Genomic DNA, 17944 nt, shown 5'->3' with positions numbered 1-17944 from the left:
TCACCCTTATGTTGCCAGTCCAGATCCACCTGAGCCACTTCAATCTTAGCAGCCTGATCCACCTGCTGGTTGTTTTGATGTTCTTCAGTAGCCCGACTCTTGGGTACGTGAGCGTCTACGTGACGGACTTTTACAACGAGGTTTCCTATTCGAGCCCGTTGTGTGATCAGTGCGATCCACTTACTCCACGTAGCATCAGTTGCATGATGTGTACAGGGGACCCTCCCTCTGAACATCCAGCCCAGTACCGGTAGTCGGGGTGCCAGGAGGAGCTGTGCTTCAGTGCCGATCACTTCTGAAGCAGCTCGAACCCCTTCATATGCTGCTAATATCTCTTTTTCAGTTGGAGTATAGCGGGCCTCAGATCCTCTGTATCCCCGACTCCAAAACCCTAGGGGTCGACCTCGAGTCTCCCCTGGTGCTTTCTGCCAGAGGCTCCAGGTAGGGCCATTCTCCCCGGCTGCGGTGTAGAGCACATTTTTTACATCCTGTCCTGCCTGGACTGGCCCCAGGGCTACTGCATGAACTGTCTCCTGTTTAATTTGTTCAAAGGCTTGTCGTTGCTCAGGGCCCCATTTGAAATCATTCTTCTTCCGGGTCACTTGATAGAGAGGGTTTACGATCAGACTGTAATTTGGAATGTGCATTCTCCAAAAACCCACGATGCCTAAGGAAGCTTGTGTTTCCTTTTTGCTAGTTGGTGGAGACATGGCTGTTATTTTGTTGATCACATCCATAGGGATCTGACGACGTCCATCTTGCCTTTTTGTTCCTAAAAACTGCATCTCCTGTGCAGGTCCCTTGACCTTACTTTGTTTTATGGCAAATCCGGCCTTCAGCAGGATTTGGACTATTTCCTTCCCTTTCTCAAAAACTTCTCCTGCTGTGTTGCCCCACACGATGATGTCATCAATGTATTGCAGGTGTTCTGGAGCTCCACCCTGTTCCAGTGCAGTCTGGATCAGTCCATGGCAAATGGTGGGGCTGTGTTTCCACCCCTGGGGCAGTCGGTTCCAGGTGTACTGGACGCCCCTCCAAGTGAAAGCAAACTGTGGCCTGCACTCCGCTGCCAAGGGGATTGAGAAAAACGCATTAGCAATATCAACTGTGGCATACCACTTGGCTTCCTTTGACTCCAGTTCGTATTGAAGTTCTAGCATGTCTGGCACAGCAGCACTCAGCGGTGGCATGACTTCATTTAGGCCACGATAGTCTACTGTTAGTCTCCACGCTCCATTAGACTTCCGCACTGGCCATATGGGACTGTTAAAGGGTGAGTGATTCTTGCTGAGCGCTCCTTGGCTCTCCAGTCGACAAATCAGCTCATGAATGGGAATCAGGGAGTCTCGGTTGGTGCGATATTGCCGCCGGTGCACCGTGGTGGTAGCGATTGGCACCTGTTGGTCTTCGACCTTCAGCAGTCCCACAACAGAGGGGTCCTCCGAGAGACCAGGCAAGGTGGACAGCTGTTTAATTTCTTCCGTCTCCAAGGCAGCTCTACCAAAAGCCCACCGGTACCCTTTTGGGTCCTTGAAATACCCTCTCCTGAGGGTAGTCTATGCCAAGGATGCACGGAGCCTCTGGGCCAGTCACAATGGGGTGCTTCTGCCACTCATTCCCAGTTAGACTCACTTCAGCCTCCAATACAGTTAGTTGTTGGGATCCCCCCGTCACCCCAGAAATACAGATGGGTTCTGCCCCTCTATAGCTTGATGGCATTAGGGTACACTGTGCACCGGCGTCTACTAGAGCCTTATGCTCCTGTGGGTCTGATGTGCCAGGCCACCGAATCCACACAGTCCAGTAAACCCGGTTGTCCTTTTCTTCCCCCTGGCTGGAGGCAGGGCCCCTCTAATCCTCATCGCAGTACTCATTTCTCATTTCTTGTACGTACGAGTCAGAAGTCTCTTCATTAAGATCAGGAGTAAGATCAGCCCTTCTACTCTGTCTGGGGAACTGCCCGCTGGAAACTGGAGCAGCAATTTTCCTGGAAGAACCTCTTTCTGTGATTGTTTTCCCTTGCAATTTGCGTACCCGTGCCCCTAGGGCTGCAGTAGGTTTTCCATCCCACTTCCTCATGTCTTCTCTGTGGTCACGCAGGTAAAACCATAGGGTGCCCCCTGGTGTGTACCCTTTATGTTCTCTCTCTTGAGCAAAAGAACGCTTACTTCTAATAGCCGAGATACTGGTCCATACAGGTGAGGAGTAGGACCTATCCTCTCTGAGTTGCTGGATCTCCCGGGACAGTTTTTCCACAGCCGAGACGAGGGAGGAAGAAAGACTTTCCTCGTATTGCCGGAGTTGACTAGCCAATTCATCCACCGTTTGTTCCTCTCCATCTTTCCAGGTCATCACTGCCAATGAATTGGCGTATGACGATGGTGCGCTCCTTATAAACTTCCGCCACATGGGTCGTGTGCACTTGACTTCATCTGGATCTTTGGATAGTTGTTCATTGTTCAGGTCATCATAAATCACCTCCAGCACAGCTAATTCTCTCAGGAACTGGATACCCTTCTCCATGGTGGCCCACTTGCCTGGGTGACATATGACATCTCCCTTGAAGGGATACCTTTCCTTCACGCTTGACAGGAGTTGCCTCCAGGGGCTGAGGACTCGTGTCCCTTTTCCAATTGCTTTGTCAATGCCCCCTTCCCTGGAAAGGGATCCCAGCTGCTTAGCTTCCCTACCCTCTAATTCTAGGCTACTGGCCCCATTGTCCCAGCATCGGAGCAGCCAGGTGACAATATGCTCGCCTGGACGACGGCTGAAATCTTTTTGTATATCTCGCAGCTCACTCAGGGATAGAGATCGGGTGGTCACTGCCTCGTTTATGTGTTCTTCTTCTTCTTCCTCCCCGATCAGTGGCCGGCTCTCCTCATCCCGTTCTCGTGATGGTCCTTCTCCAGGGTATTCATACAGTTCTTCCTCCGGTTCCTTTCTAGAAGAAGCTTCTTTCTCCATTACTAAACGAGCCGACTTCCGCTTCCAAGATTTCTTCTTGTTTACAGGGGCGACTGATACCGGCACAGGCTGGTTCTTTGGTTCAGCCATAGGGCGTGTCACCAGAGTCGGAGTGGCCGCAGTGCATGTCGCCGGGGTCTGAGTGGCCACAGGGCCTGTCGCCGGAGTCTGAGTAGCCGCAGTGCATGTTGCTGGGTTCGGAGTGGCTGCAGTGCGTGTCGTTTTATTGTCAGAGCCAGAGACCTCTTCCCTTTGAGGGTACTGAATGGTGTTGAACAGGGCTCGGTAGGCATGGGCCAGGCCCCAGCACGTTGCAATGATCTGCATCTCTCTGGAGTTGCCAGGGTGACAGCATACTTTATCCAAATATTCTACTAACTTTTCAGGATTCTGCACTTGCTCAGGGGTGAAGTTCCAAAACACTGGGGGTGCCCATTGGCCTAGGTACTTGCCCATCTTGTCCCACACACCCTGCCACTCATAACTATTCAGCCTTGGGGCTCTGGATGATATTCTGAAATTGCTTACCAACTTTAGACAAAACCGAAACAATATTCCCAAGAAGTACCAATAGAAGTATCTTAACTCCCCAAGGCTGTTCAGTAACTTTTCAGTATTTTGTAATGAAGGAGGAAACATCATAGAAGAAGGTAGTGACACTGCCATTCTGTATTTCCTCCGTAAAAAAAACTCTCAGAAAAGTTACAGCAACTGCTAATTGTCTCCACGAAATGGTATCTGTGGTACAGTAACGGCTTCACTGTGAAATTTACATACCACGCTAATGTCAAGGTCAATGTTCTAAAAACAAACCTCACAAGCGAGACATCACTATTCACTGCAGACTACAGCAAAATGCAAAACCCAACACCAATCTTTAACATGTACAGGAAAAAAAAAAAGAGCATGATGCAGATTATAGAAATCAATATCGAGAACGGAGAAACCAACATTGTGACCCACAACTATTAACAGATACAAATTCCTTAATACACTCTGGTTAATCTGTTATTATCTCAACCCTTCATCCCCCATGTTGGGTGCCAAAAAAAGGACTGTCATGGTTTAACCTCAGTCGGCAACTGAGCACCACGCAGCCGCTCGCTCACTCCCCCCCCCCCGGTGGGATGGGGGAGAGAATTGGAAGAGCACAAGTGAGAAAAACTCGTGGATTGAGATAAAAACAGTTTAATAATTGAAATAATATGATAAAAATATCATAATAATACACAAAGCAAGTGATGCAAAATGCAATTGCTCACCACCCGCTGACCGATGCCCAGCCAGTCCCCGAGCAGCGGTCCCCCCCGGCCAGCTTTCCCCCAGTTTATGTAGTGAGCATGACGTCACATGGTATGGAATGTCCCTTTGGCCAGTTTGGCTGTGCCCCCTCCCAGCTTCTTGTGCACCTCTAGCCTTCTCAGTCGGTAGAACATGGGAAGCTGAAAAGTCCTTGGCTAGTGTAAGCATTACCTAGCAACAACTAAAACATCAGTGTGTTATCAACTTTGTTCTCATCCTAAATCCAAAACACAGCATTGTACCAGCTACTAGGAAGGAAATTAACTCTATCCCTGCCGAAACCAGGACAGTGGGAAATACAAATTCCCTGCTAGTCTTGGCAGTGATGGCATTATACATAGTGAAAGGAGAACAAATAGTCTCTGAAAAATATTATCATTCCAGTAGCTGTAAATTGGCTCATGAATTTTTTTAAAGTATACTTTTATCTGACTCTTTGCAGAACTTTGATTTTAACTAAATGTAAGTAGCTACTTTTACTGAGTGCATAGGCTAACAGATACCTTTTCTTACCAGGTACCAAGTCATCAGTACACCAACTGACATTTTCATGGTAATGGAATATGTTTCAGGAGGAGAACTGTTTGATTATATCTGTAAAAATGGAAGGGTAAGAAGTAGTCCAAGTCTACAAATCAATGACTTGCATTCTGTTATTGCTTTTGCAACATTCCTATTAAATGAAGGTTTGTTTTTTTATGTATTCAGCATTAATTTTGTAGTTAGCAGTTAAAATATACTTTAGTTTCAAAACAAGATGTAGTCATAAAAATGGTTGTATGTTAACACGTTTCAGATCTTTATGTATGACTTTGTAGCATTTTTCCACTCTACTGAAGAATAAATGATACTGATATGTTAATTTATAATTACTGTGTACAAGCTGGATGGATGTGTATCCAGTTGGAGTGGCTGAAAACTATTTCTTCAGTATAACCTATTATTGGAAAGCTACTGTTGTACTCTTATTACCCTCTTCTACTAATAGAATGGTTTCTGTGAAAGTCCTAAAGTCACTTTTGACAAACCATCTAGAAAGCCAGGATACTTTTAGTTAGTTGTTAGACTGAGCAAACTTTGACATGGATTAGGGTGTGTTTATAGGAAATGCCCAGCTAAGTCTGCTGTTTGGGGCTAGCTGCTAATAGGAGCATAAATAGCATCTAAAATTTGTCACCTCTGTACTGAGTGTCAGCAGCTTTTGTTAACTTAAATCTTACACTGTACTTAAATATCAAAGTTCATTGATAGTCTAATTAGACAAAGTTAATGTTTGGGTGCTAATATTTCTAATTACTGACTATATAACATCTGCCTAACCAATTTCAAAAGTGTGATTGAGAAACTTCAGTGATTCTTGAGTTGGTGGATATTGTTTTGGTTTAGTCATTTTAGAGCTGTGGTATAAACAAAATGATGTAAGCTATGAAGCTTTCTGCTACAAGTTCTGATCATCTGCTGTATAAAGTATCAAAACTATGAACGATAACTTTAGGTCATGGGAAAATTTCCTTTAATGCATATAGAGGAAAACAAAGTTATCTTCCACTGTCTCAAAATTGTTTAAAACCTTTGTTTGTCTTAGCTTGATGAGAAGGAAAGTAGACGTCTGTTCCAGCAAATCCTTTCTGGTGTGGATTACTGTCACAGGCATATGGTAGTACATAGAGATCTGAAGCCTGAAAATGTGCTGCTTGATGCACACATGAATGCCAAGATAGCTGACTTTGGTAAGCATTGCTATTTTATATCTGATCGCATTTCTGTTTTTTAGATCCTGTTAATTACTATGGGAAATATTTAATAAAATGTGTATACTTGAATATCCTGGTGGTGGGACATAATACAAGAAAACCTGAAGAGTATGAATGTAAAACAAAATGGTGTTCTTGCATATGCTTAGAATTTGTTTTCCTCTAAAGCTTTCTCTTCAAGTCAGGTATTTTCTGTGACTGGGTGAAATTGTGAACTGCCTTGTTTGGTCTTGCTTAACAATATTTTCTCTGAAATGCTAAATAGACTTAGTTCCCCACCTTGCCACTTCAAAATTGACTCTCTCATTGCCTGTTTCTCCATCTGTAAAATGTAGATGCTTAGCTCTCTTGGAAGTACAGTGCAAGGACAGTTCATGATATTTAAGAACCACATTGCTCTAGTAAAATACACTACTCCTACGAAACTACTCTAAATTCACTTTAAAAACTCTAAAGATGTGATTGAAAAAAAGTAATTAAAGCATAAAAGGTAAAATAAGAACAGTTAATTTTGCAAACTCCTGTGCTTTTTGCTATATAGCTGCCTAACTACTCAGCTTAATTGTTTATACTAGCTGTTTAACACAGCTGCTGAGAAGACTGGTAGCTAGTTCTTGGAACTATCTGAATCAGGAAACCTGACCATATAAGCATAGTAAGGTATCCATACTGCTACATCATCACGATATATTTCTTGTAGGTGTAGTAGATAATACCTGTCCTTGTAAAGCACTTGGAGGCCTTTGAAAGATGCTAGGTAATGCTGAGTGTTCTAAGTATATCTTAAAAGTATGGCGTTCAAGTATGTGGGTGCTGGGATTAATAGTGATTTCTCAAGTGTAGAAATAGAAAATGCTTTGGGTGAAATGGCTTACCTGGTAAAGAAATGAAGTACAGTAACCTATAAAATATCTTCCTGTAACTCAAGTATCAGCAAAGCTGTAGCATTCAGTTAATTGTGACAAGCTTATTAAACAAAAACTTAATAAAAGCTTTTGTATATTAGAGTATGAAAGCTAGCCAAGCTGTGTTCTTTCATATTCCCCCCCCGGTAAAAGGGCATAATTCCTTCTCTGAGACTGAGTTCTCTGGCCTGTATTAATCTTGATTATGCAGCCTCCACTGAGGAAACTAAAGATATTTTCCACAGCTATTCTAGAAGTGGTAATACTTTACTGATCGTAAGGTATGCTGAGGGCTGGTGAATGAAGATGGCCTAGTTCTAAAGTACACTTTAATCGCTAACAGTATCTAAAAATCAAGCTATACTAAACTGCAGTGATTCAGGAACCAGTTGAAGCAGTGTAGGTGTCTAAATTGTGGTGAAGCTGTGTGTACTCTGCAGTTCCCTTATTCTATATAACCTCTTAGAGAATTTAGGCAATTCTGTGGTAGCATCTTCCACTTTGGCATTTAGAAGCGAATGTGTTTTTAGGATGCTTTTTTGTTAATGACCAAAATCCGATCTTGCTATGCTGCTCTCTCCCTTAGAGCAACTTTGTTCTCTATTATGCCTGTGTAATCCAAAATAGACTGGTTTTTGTCTTGGATTGATGTTACTCAAATTTCTGGTAAACTAAATGCGGGATCATGTGGCATTCTCATATAAAAATTTCAATAATTCCAAACAATGTTGCTTCCTTACTGAGATAAATTAGTTAACTTTCTAATTTGAATTACTAATGATTTGTTCTAGGTGGTATATGCGGTGTGAAATCATTTTGCTTTCTGTCTGAATCTTTAGTAGTTACTCTTATACACTTTCAGGTCTATCAAACATGATGTCAGATGGAGAATTTTTAAGAACAAGCTGTGGTTCCCCTAACTATGCTGCACCAGAAGTAATTTCAGGAAGGTAGTTTCTTTTCTGTTGGATGCATGTGTGCATGTACTTCAGTCATTTTGCTGCTTAATTCTAAAGGCTACAAAACTAGTGCAATTGACAAGCTTGATGCTGAGAAACTGTGGGCTGAACTCTTAATCGCCTTGATAATTTTTCATAAGTATTTATGGCTTCGATGAACTAGCTTTGAATAGTTCCTGTAACGTGGAGATGATGTCTAATGTCCCAAATCCAGTGTGTACAGTGTGCCTGAATTGGTTTAAAAATCTCACTTACAGCTCAGATCTTGGAAGTAGAGGTACAGATAGAAATACAGGCAAAGTCTGCTGTGAAGTTGAGTAGCAGTGAAATATCTGCTGCAGAATAGATATTCAGTCTGAAGGTAACTTCCCCTTTTTTTTTTTTGACTCGGTGATTGTCAAATCTGCTGCTTTCAGCTACCCACCTTAATATCTCTTGTTGATTGGAGGCCGAATGTATGTTTTAATCAGGCAATAGCATAGATGTGACAAGTTCTGCTATATGGACTTGTCTTAAACTTCTCAGCCTCCAAGATTTGGAGGATAGATGACTGCCTAGATTCCACTCAAACAGTGATAACAGTATATAACATGGGCTTTCTTGGTAGTAGGTACAAGTTTCTTACAATTTAAGACAATGGTAAACTTTATCTGTGGATTATTTTTATACAGTAGAGAGGAAAACTAAGTACTTGTGCCCTAGCTTTTGTTACATATTTGAAGGGGAAGGACACGAGTTCAAGGGAGGCATAGCACTGAAATGGTATAGTAATTGCAGATTAGTTGTTCCAAGTTCACACACTCTTAATGAATGTGATACAATGTAAGAAAGTAGAAAAAAAATTATTTAAATGTATTAAGCACAAATTGCTAATAGTTAACTTTTTCCCAGATTATATGCAGGTCCAGAAGTAGATATTTGGAGCAGTGGGGTTATTCTCTATGCTTTGTTATGTGGAACACTTCCATTTGATGATGATCACGTGCCAACCCTTTTTAAGAAGATATGTGATGGTATCTTTTATACCCCTCAGTACCTGAATCCATCTGTAATTAGTCTTCTGAAACACATGCTGCAAGTAGATCCAATGAAGAGAGCAACAATCAGAAACATTAGGTAAAACATTAACCGATGTTTGATCACAGGATGCTGGAATGGTAATCTCAGTGAAAATATACAGAACAAAGAAATCATTTGTATAGCTTGTCCCTGTTTTATAGTCTGAGATGAAAAATTCAACTTCTGGTGGTTTGGCTTTAGCTCTGATGGCTCTGATCTCCAGTGGCCAATGAAGTATCTATTGGAGGTCACAGTAAAACAAATATATATGTTACATATAGAAATTCTGAGAAACTCTAGATTTAAGACTGCTAAAGCAGACTTGTTTACCTGCAGAATGGTTTGCACAAACTGCACTGTATTGACTTCTCTGGGCAAAAATATTCTTTGCTGTTAAGAACCACTATTCTGTACTGTAAATGTCTGAGGGGAAGTTATGACTCTTTAACCTGGTAACTACTGCTTTTATTCATATTTCTGCAGACTCTGAAAAATCATCTGTTAAGGCTGAATATTCCATGTGTAAGATAGCACTTTCTATTCTAGCTTCAAAACCCTGGCATGAACCTGTGTATGAATGACAATTACTACATAGAATACTAATAAGTTAAAAGCTTGTAGCTACAGATAGCCATCATGGGCTCTGGATTCCAAGATAGGATTCTGGAGAGGGTGACCACTTTGACAAGTGTGCAGTGGGTAGAAGAAATAAAAAATGGTAGCTGATAAAGCTGTCCTTCATGCAGTAGCTTAGTTAAGTTTTCCCGTTTCCTTTGTAAGAAGCTCTAAGGAGAGAGAGCTCTGAAATACTACCTTAGTGAAAATGCTTCCTCTTAGGGTTGGAAGTTAGGAAGTTGGCAATGTTCATGTTCTTTCAGTAGAACAAAAAATGTGGTGCGCATATCCCTTGCTACTTTATTACAATGGGAAATACTTTCTTGCAGAAATCAAAGCACTGTGAGAACTAAGCATTGTAAAACTTAAGCTAAGTTCCTATTCACTCATCTAAGTCATGTTAAATAAGTCCAAAAGAAAAGTGATGTGAAAAAGATGTTGAAAAACATTGACTACAGAGCATGGATCGATTTTTGAATCCTAAACAGTTTTGTCCTGTTAGTCATGAGACATGTCATCTCACAGTTTAAAGGACAAACTCTTTGAGTTTGTTTAAATACCTTAATTTTTCGGGGGGTGGGGGGTGTGCATGCAAGGGAAGAGGCCCACTGCAATGAATAGTAACAAAATACTTCTCTTGTCTCAGTTATTCAGCTAGGGCTGTGCTTTGTAGTCGTATAGGAAAAACTTTTTCTACTTCCAAACTAACTGCTTGCTTATGATGAAAGTGTATTTTGCTCAACGCATTTGTGCTGAGGCATGTTCTCAAGCTCATACTGACTAGAGCTTGATCCATATAACTGCTCTTAAATCTGTAGCAAGTCTTTATGCTATAGACTAGGATACTTTTAAAATTAGTGTCATACTATATCCTTTGGCTAGTTAAGCAGCTTACTCTAGGCACACAACTTTTTTTTTTCCCCTGTATGATTGGGCAACTTAAGTATTTGGTTCCTTCTGTGTATTTCCTTTTCCCTCTTATGAATACTAGCCCATGGATACAGTAGTAAAGAGGTACAGATTGACTCTTCCATAGCCTTCCCTCAACTCTTTAAGTCTTGAAAAGACAGCAGGGGGTTTTCTGAATGAAAAAAACTATAGGCGGCTTGTTGGGGGTGGGGAGCATGTGACTTAATGTTAAAATCCTTGTCCAAACATCTACCAAAGAAACTATTCAGTATCAAGATTTCTTCAATTTGTTATGTATTGTTATGTATGTACTTGGGGAGGGACAACTCGAGTGGGTAGCATACAAATTTCAGTTGAAAATATCTCAAAACTATGATAGTGGCAGTAAAAAAAAAAACCGACTATTTATATAAAAAGCTGGTTGAGTTATACAAAGATATTTTTGGAGATCAGGTAGTTGAAACCCTTACAGGAAAGAGGATTTTTTCAGTCTCCTGCAAAATGTCTAACAAAATCTTGTGGAGGTAGTGATTACTTTCCATTATGTACTGTTGTGCTGCACAGAAGGGGACTTGGACTGACAACTGTGGGGTTTTTGTACAGACTAAGAATAATTTTATTTTAAAAATAATTTAATACTAAAAAGGCTTGCTTTACATATATATACTCAGACTTTGTTTATTTTTAAATCTAGGGAACATGAATGGTTTAAGCAGGACCTTCCCAAATACTTGTTTCCTGAAGATCCATCATATAGTTCTACCATGATTGATGATGAAGCCTTAAAAGAAGTGTGTGAGAAGTTTGAATGCACTGAAGAGGAAGTGCTAAGTTGTCTATATAGCCAAAGCCATCAGGACCCTTTAGTGGTTGCTTATCACCTCATTATAGATAATAGAAGAATAATGAATGAGGCCAAAGACTTCTACTTGGCTACAAGCCCACCGGATTCTTTTCTTGATGATCACAATCTCTCTCGCCCTCATCCTGAAAGAGTGCCATTCTTAGTAGCTGAAGCATCACGTCCCCGCCATACTCTTGATGAGCTGAATCCACAGAAGTCAAAACACCAAGGTGTAAGAAGAGCTAAGTGGCACTTAGGAATACGGAGTCAGAGTCGACCTAATGATATAATGGCTGAAGTTTGTCGAGCAATTAAACAACTGGATTATGAATGGAAGGTAAAAGAATAAAGGGTCTTTACAGCAGACAACAATAAAGTTTTGTTTGAGCTGTGTAATTACATAGCCTAGAAGTCTGAAACTACATTATCCTGTGCTGGAAAACAATCTCATGTGCCTGTGCTGACTGCTTGTGCTTGCTGTGCAGGAAGGGTTTTGGGGGAGGCTATTTATGCTGACAGGAAAAATCTTGCTAAGGTGTTTAACCTTTCTACTGGGGCTATGGGAATGTGTTCAGTGGGTTGGTTTGGTGGTTTTTTTGTTGGCAAAAAAAACAAAGCTCTGACAGGTAAGCCTGAAATCACTTGATAATACCAGTGAGTTGAAATGAAAAAAAACAATATGCAGTGCTTCTCAAGCAGTTCTATTACTAACTCAAATCTTTTTTTGTACTAGGTTGTAAATCCATACTATCTGCGTGTTCGAAAGAAGAATCCAGTGACAAGTGCATATTCCAAAATGAGTCTACAGTTGTATCAGGTGGACAGCAGGACATACTTACTGGACTTCCGTAGCATTGATGGTATGTGAAGACTTACATAAGTTAATGGAGTTGTAAGGGGAATGATTCTAAATGCAAACATGTTTTAATTTACTTGTTTAGAAGTGAAGTAAGTGTTGCCCTTTATTAGTTTAAGCTAAGCTAGATCTGAATTAGTGTTTCTTTATTCCTTCCTGGTCTAGTGTTCCTGTGACCAGATGGTTAGCTGCTTCATCCCTTAAATAATCACTTTTCAGCTGTATCAACTCCTGAACTGTTCCATTTTGTGTCTGCACCAGCACTAATACCACTGGTGCAAAAAGGGGAAGGATTGTGGGAGGTGAGACTTGGATCAACCTAAACTGCCTTTGGGGCCTCACCCCCAAATTTAAACATTAATCTAGATCTGAAGTAAGTATGTGAACATGTTTTCCTAGTGAAGGTAAAGCTTGGCATCTAGGCGTGCGAATTTGACTTGGGCTGTACATTGCTGTACTGGGTCTGGCTGAGACGGAGTTAATATTCTTCATAGCAGCCTGTATGGTGCTGTGTTTTGGATCTGTGACTAAAACAGTGTTAACACACCAGTGTTCTGGCTATTGCTGAGCAGTACTTGAATAGTATCTAGTCTTTCTCTTTCCCCACTGTGCTGCACCCAATGAGTAGGCTGGGGGTGAACAAGAAGTTGGGAGGGGACACAACCTGAACAGCTGACCCAGATTGACCAAAGGGATATACCATGCTGTATGATGTCATGCTTAGCAAAAAACCTGAGGGGATGGGTGTTTGGGGAAGGTAGCTATTGCTCGGAGACTGGCTGGGCATTAGTCTGCTTGTAGGAGGTGGTGAGTGGTTGCCTTTGCATCACTTCTTTTCTTTTTTTTTTTTTTCTTTGCCTCCTTCCTCTTATTAAACCGTGTTTATCTTGACCTATGAGTTTTCCTGCTTTTGTCCTTGCAATTCTCTTCCTCCATTGCACTGAGGTAGGGTGGAGTGAATGAGGGGCTGGCTGGGGGCTTAGCTGCCAGCCAGGTCCAACCCACCAATGCTAAATTTTGTAAACAAAATTTGAGATGGGAATTGTATGCTTGCAGCACATGAAGTCTTGAAAGCAGTTGGACTAACCTGTAGGAAGATCTATGTTATAGAGCGACAGTAACACAGCATACAACTCTCATGGTTTAACCCCAGCCAGCAACTGAGCCCCACACAGCTGCTCACTCACTCCCCTTCTGGTGGGATGGGGGGGAGAATCGGAAGAGTAAGAGTGAGAAAACTCGTGGGTTGAGATAAAGACAGTTTAATAGGTAAAGCAAAAGTCGTGCACGCAAGCAAAGCAAAACAAGGAATTCATTTGCTACTTCCCATTGGCCGGCAGGTGTTTAGCCATGTCCAGGAAAGCAGGGCTCCATCATGTGTAATGGTTACTTGGGAAGACAAATGCCATCACTCTGAATATCTGTCTGTCCCCCCCCCCCCCCCCCCTTCCTTCTTCCCCCAGCTTTATATGCTGAGCATGACGTCATATGGTGTGGAATATCCCTTTGGTCAGTTGGGGTCAGCTGTCCCAGCTGTGTCCCCTTCCAACTTCTTGTGCACCCCCAGCCTACTCGCTGGTGGGGTGGTATGAGGAGCAGAAAAGGCCTTGACACTGTGTAAGCCCTGCTCAGCAGTAACTAAAACATCCCTGTGTTACCAACACTGTTTTCATCGCAAATCCAAAACATAGCCCCATACTAGCTACTATGAAGAAAATTAACCATATCCCAGCCAAAACCAGCACAAACTCCAAGTTGGATACCTTCCTGAAAATGGAGGAGCTAATATAGACTGGCCATAATGCTTGTTTAAGGGCATAGTAGACTAAAGCAGAATTACCTACAGCCAGTGGTGTACATGACATGCCTAGGAAAACATGTGGCATGGAAAAAGGATTTACTGGAATATGGCTGGATTACAGTATAGGATGGCTAAGGCTGTGTCTCGTGACAGTTTAATGTGATCGATTTGGCACTGCAGTTCTTGCCTTGTCCCTTCTGGCAATACAAGTGCTTGCTTAGATCAGTAGTATTTGATACAAGGGATAAACCACTTTCCTGTACTGACCTACTGCAGTATAGGACAAATGCCATCCCTGTTGGAGGGGAGATGACTGCTTAGAGCCATGCAGCTGGGGGAGGGCAGCCTGTTGCAGTCCTGGCCTCAACTCTTTGAGGAAATACAACCCAAGGGCATGGATTTGTCACCTCTTCCGATAGTGAAGCTGATCTGACTTTCTTTTCCCTCCGCCACAGCTAACTGTTCTCTGTTCCTCTTACCAAACTGTAGTTTAATGTAGCCTTGATGTAAAAAGGCAATCTCTCCTGTGTTCACTAATTTCTCCTGGAAATAACTTTTTCTGGTGCCAGGTATGGGTCAAACTAATGTTGAGTATTTAAAGTAAGAATAGAGATACTTCAGCAGAACATTACCTTCAGTATGAAGAGGAAATACTTCCATCTTAGAAGTAAACTTAAACTGCTGCAGCCCAAAAATGAAGGCTAAATTAACATAGATGCTAGTAATTAATGCATCAATGAATTATAATAAAAATACAAATAACAAAATATAAATAACCAAATAGAAATAAAACATATAATAAAAATAAAGTAGATACTAGCAAAAAGCATCTACAAAATGTTCAAACTGTTATTTGACTTAACCTTATGATGCTGTCCTGTTTCTGTTTTAAGTTTAAGTAAGCTAAATCAATTGAACTATTAGCTGCTGAAACTAGTTCATGAAAAATATGGTGAGTGCTGGTCTAAACTAGATCAGATAGTCCTGGAGCACAGTTCAGAGCACAAGAATAATTTGCATAAGGACATTTGATTCTGTGTTGCTATATGTATAAGCTTTTATTTTGTATCAACTATATACAGTTTGCAAAAGCTGATTCTGTATTAATCAAGATTTAAAAAACAAGATTAGAAGCGTGAGAAGGGGAAGATGTTTGCTGTTCCTATGACTGATTTGATACTGATAACTAATTTTCCTTCTCTCTCCACTTGCCCCCCAGATGAAACTACTGAAGCAAAATCTGGGACTGCAACTCCACAGAGATCAGGTTCTGTGAGCAACTGTAGATCCTGTCAAAAAGATTCAGATGCTGATGCACAAGGAAAATCTGCAGATATGTCCCTTACCCCATCAGTGAGCTCTCTGCTTGACTCTTCTAAAGCTGACTTAACTCCAAGACCAGGGAGTCATACAATAGAATTCTTTGAGATGTGTGCAAATCTTATTAAAATACTTGCACAATAATTTTGAAGATGGGCTTATTTCTTTTACAGCAATAAGCATGCCTAAGTCAGTCAGATGCTTCCAGTTATAATCAAGTTAAATTAACTAAGGTGCTGAAAAAACTAGCCACAGAATGCAATTTGCAGAGGGATTGGAATGATTATGGGCAGTTATATACATAATTTTGAAGCTGGAGTGAATTCTGATTGTCTGCTGTTGAGTAGCATAATACAGGTACAGGAAGTCACATGCCCTTGGGGCAGTGTTCATAACACTTTACATTGATTGCACATTAGACTTCATATAACATTTAAGTTATACAGACCTTAGTTTTTTCACTGGTAATGTATACATCTGATGCACTCTAAGTAAATGTACATTTACTAGTTCAATGACCTAAGTATGACTTGTTGGTCACCATCTACAATTGTGCCTTAGTTGATCAGAATTGTCAACATGTAACAGTAATGTGTTAAAACTGCTGTGTTTCCTCCCCCTTATTTGACAGTAAATGATAAAGAATAGTTTAATGCATTTTATAACGTACTACTTTTAATAACAGATAAATTTGATTAAATGCATGCAAATCCAACCAGTTGGAAATGCATGTAGGTGCTCTGTAATGCACTAAGGGTGAAATTCTGTGGGCTGTGAATAGAACAATTGAGGCCACAACAGTGGTGAGAGACTTAATGCTGAGAAGACTCGGCACCCCATGGGCTAAAACAAAATGTTGCTCTGTGAAGAACTGTCAGCAGGTTCCTGATGTGTGCAGATTCGCTAGCTCATACCTTAGTATGGTAGCAGCACAGCAGCTCCCTACTGCTACTGCAGGCTGAGAATCCTGTTCCTTATAAACATGTGCATGTACTTAAGAGCACAGCCCTGAGGGCTCTTGTGTGCTATTCCAGAATCTAAAATTTACAGTTTTTTAAATGTTATACTTTGATACAGCTGTTTATATCGTATGCTAACTTAGCGTATATTATATAGAATTCACTTTGCAGTTGAAACTATATATGTAGGTTTAGGTTTTCTGAAACCAGGACACCAAGCCACCTTTATAGTGAACTCTGCCATTTAAATTGTGATATTAATAGTCCAACTTTTCAGCTGAACATTTAAAACTGATTGACAATTTGACTGCTAATATTCAAAAAGTTTTCAATGGTAGATTGTCATTACCAATGACATAAATCCTTCTGCATTTATGTTTTTTTGCAATGTTTCGGGAAGAAAATTGAACCTTAAATGTTAAAATCACAGCTAGCACTTGCACAAAAACATTTAATCTCTTGTAAACTGGATATAATTATCCACAGTTTCATTTTCTCTAGCACTAATACAGTTCATTGTTTAATGCTTACATCTATGTCATAAAATATTTAGTTTTGCATTCAAGAATGAGTGTTCTCTTCAAAATAAACTTCATGACATAGTTTCGAAGATTGTTCTCCCATTTAGAGACTGGAAATCAAGGTATTACTATGAACAGTGAAACCTGGACTCTTAAAATGAATGGGGGTTCTTGCCAATGATTAGCTACAGCTATAAGAACAGTCTAATCCAGGCCAACTGGCTTCAGTTCAGAAATTCATGTTATGAATATGCACAGCACAGAATTTGAAGAAACTTAAAGCTGCTTAAGACCTGGAGCTGCTGTAACTGTGTTCTGAACTCGGTAATGGTGTGGTCTGCCTAGTATGTAGGTACAAGTTACAACTTCAGTTCTTTATCCTCAAGTGTCACACATGGTCCCTGTAATACAACTTTGTATTACTGTATCTCAAAGTGGAAGATTTCTCTTAAAGCTTTGGGTTTAAACTCCTGAGATTGAGATGTCAACATGAGGGACCAGCTGCAAATCCTACTTAAGTCTTTTTTTTTTTTTTTTTTTAGCCTTGTAAGAATTGGTTCTGATGTACTGAATAAGTCAGTGTACTCACTTTTGTTACCCTTTTATTTTGAAATTGTTAAATATTGCACTTGTACAATGTAACAAATGCACAGACTTTTTTATTGCACTAATTCCTCATCTAGAACTGGTTTGGGATCACTGAAAGGGTCTCTTGCATATGTTAAACTAAATATTTGCAAATGGTATCTGCTCCTGGTTTGCAAATTTGTAATGCTGACCACAAATGCAAGGTGTCAAGGTGCAAATAGCTTTTAATTTTTATGTACTTCTTTGGCCCTCTTGTGCATTAAGGCAACTATAGTTTTTACTTTGTCTTGGTATCTGGAAGTTAAAGTAAGTTTCTGGCAGGAGTGTACTGTATGCATAGTTTTAAATAAAGTAAATTTTATTGGTATGATAAATCAGTTTTGATGGCCAAAAGTTTCCTGATGGAACAGAGTTGGGGTTTTTTGGTTTTTTTGATACAGTGTGGGGGAGGGAGAAAGGGGGACTGACAAGCTATTTGAATCCAGAACAGTTGTCTGTTGTGTAACTTTCCTATGCTTTGTAGATCTTGCTGTTGAAATGGCTTTCTTCAGATGTTCCTACTGATCTTGCAGACCTTTTTTTAGCATC

At 40.7% G+C, this 17944-nt stretch overlaps 1 protein-coding gene across 2 annotated transcripts in view; it reads left to right on the top strand.

The window, feature by feature from the left end:
* Positions 1 to 17730, top strand: part of LOC143172005 (5'-AMP-activated protein kinase catalytic subunit alpha-1-like) — a 30750-nt gene extending 13020 nt beyond the window's left edge. Inside the window, exons 3-9 of one of the 2 annotated variants that reach the window (XM_076361214.1) lie at positions 4783 to 4876; positions 5852 to 5996; positions 7788 to 7875; positions 8776 to 9000; positions 11162 to 11648; positions 12045 to 12171; positions 15188 to 17730. In XM_076361214.1, the coding sequence (XP_076217329.1) occupies positions 4783 to 4876; positions 5852 to 5996; positions 7788 to 7875; positions 8776 to 9000; positions 11162 to 11648; positions 12045 to 12171; positions 15188 to 15432 (1411 nt within the window). In that variant the 3' untranslated portion in view covers positions 15433 to 17730. Of the gene's footprint in view, positions 1 to 4782; positions 4877 to 4921; positions 4953 to 5851; positions 5997 to 7787; positions 7876 to 8775; positions 9001 to 11161; positions 11649 to 12044; positions 12172 to 15187 lie in introns of those variants that run through there. The other variant, XM_076361213.1, reaches the window with a different exon arrangement.
* The last annotated feature ends 214 nt before the right edge of the window (positions 17731 to 17944 follow it).

Source organism: Aptenodytes patagonicus, chromosome W, assembly GCF_965638725.1.
Source record: "Aptenodytes patagonicus chromosome W, bAptPat1.pri.cur, whole genome shotgun sequence".
NCBI classification, from domain to species: Eukaryota; Metazoa; Chordata; class Aves; order Sphenisciformes; family Spheniscidae; genus Aptenodytes; species Aptenodytes patagonicus.
The sequence above is the reverse complement of the archived record's forward strand: the minus strand, read 5'-3'. Positions and strand labels throughout refer to the sequence as shown.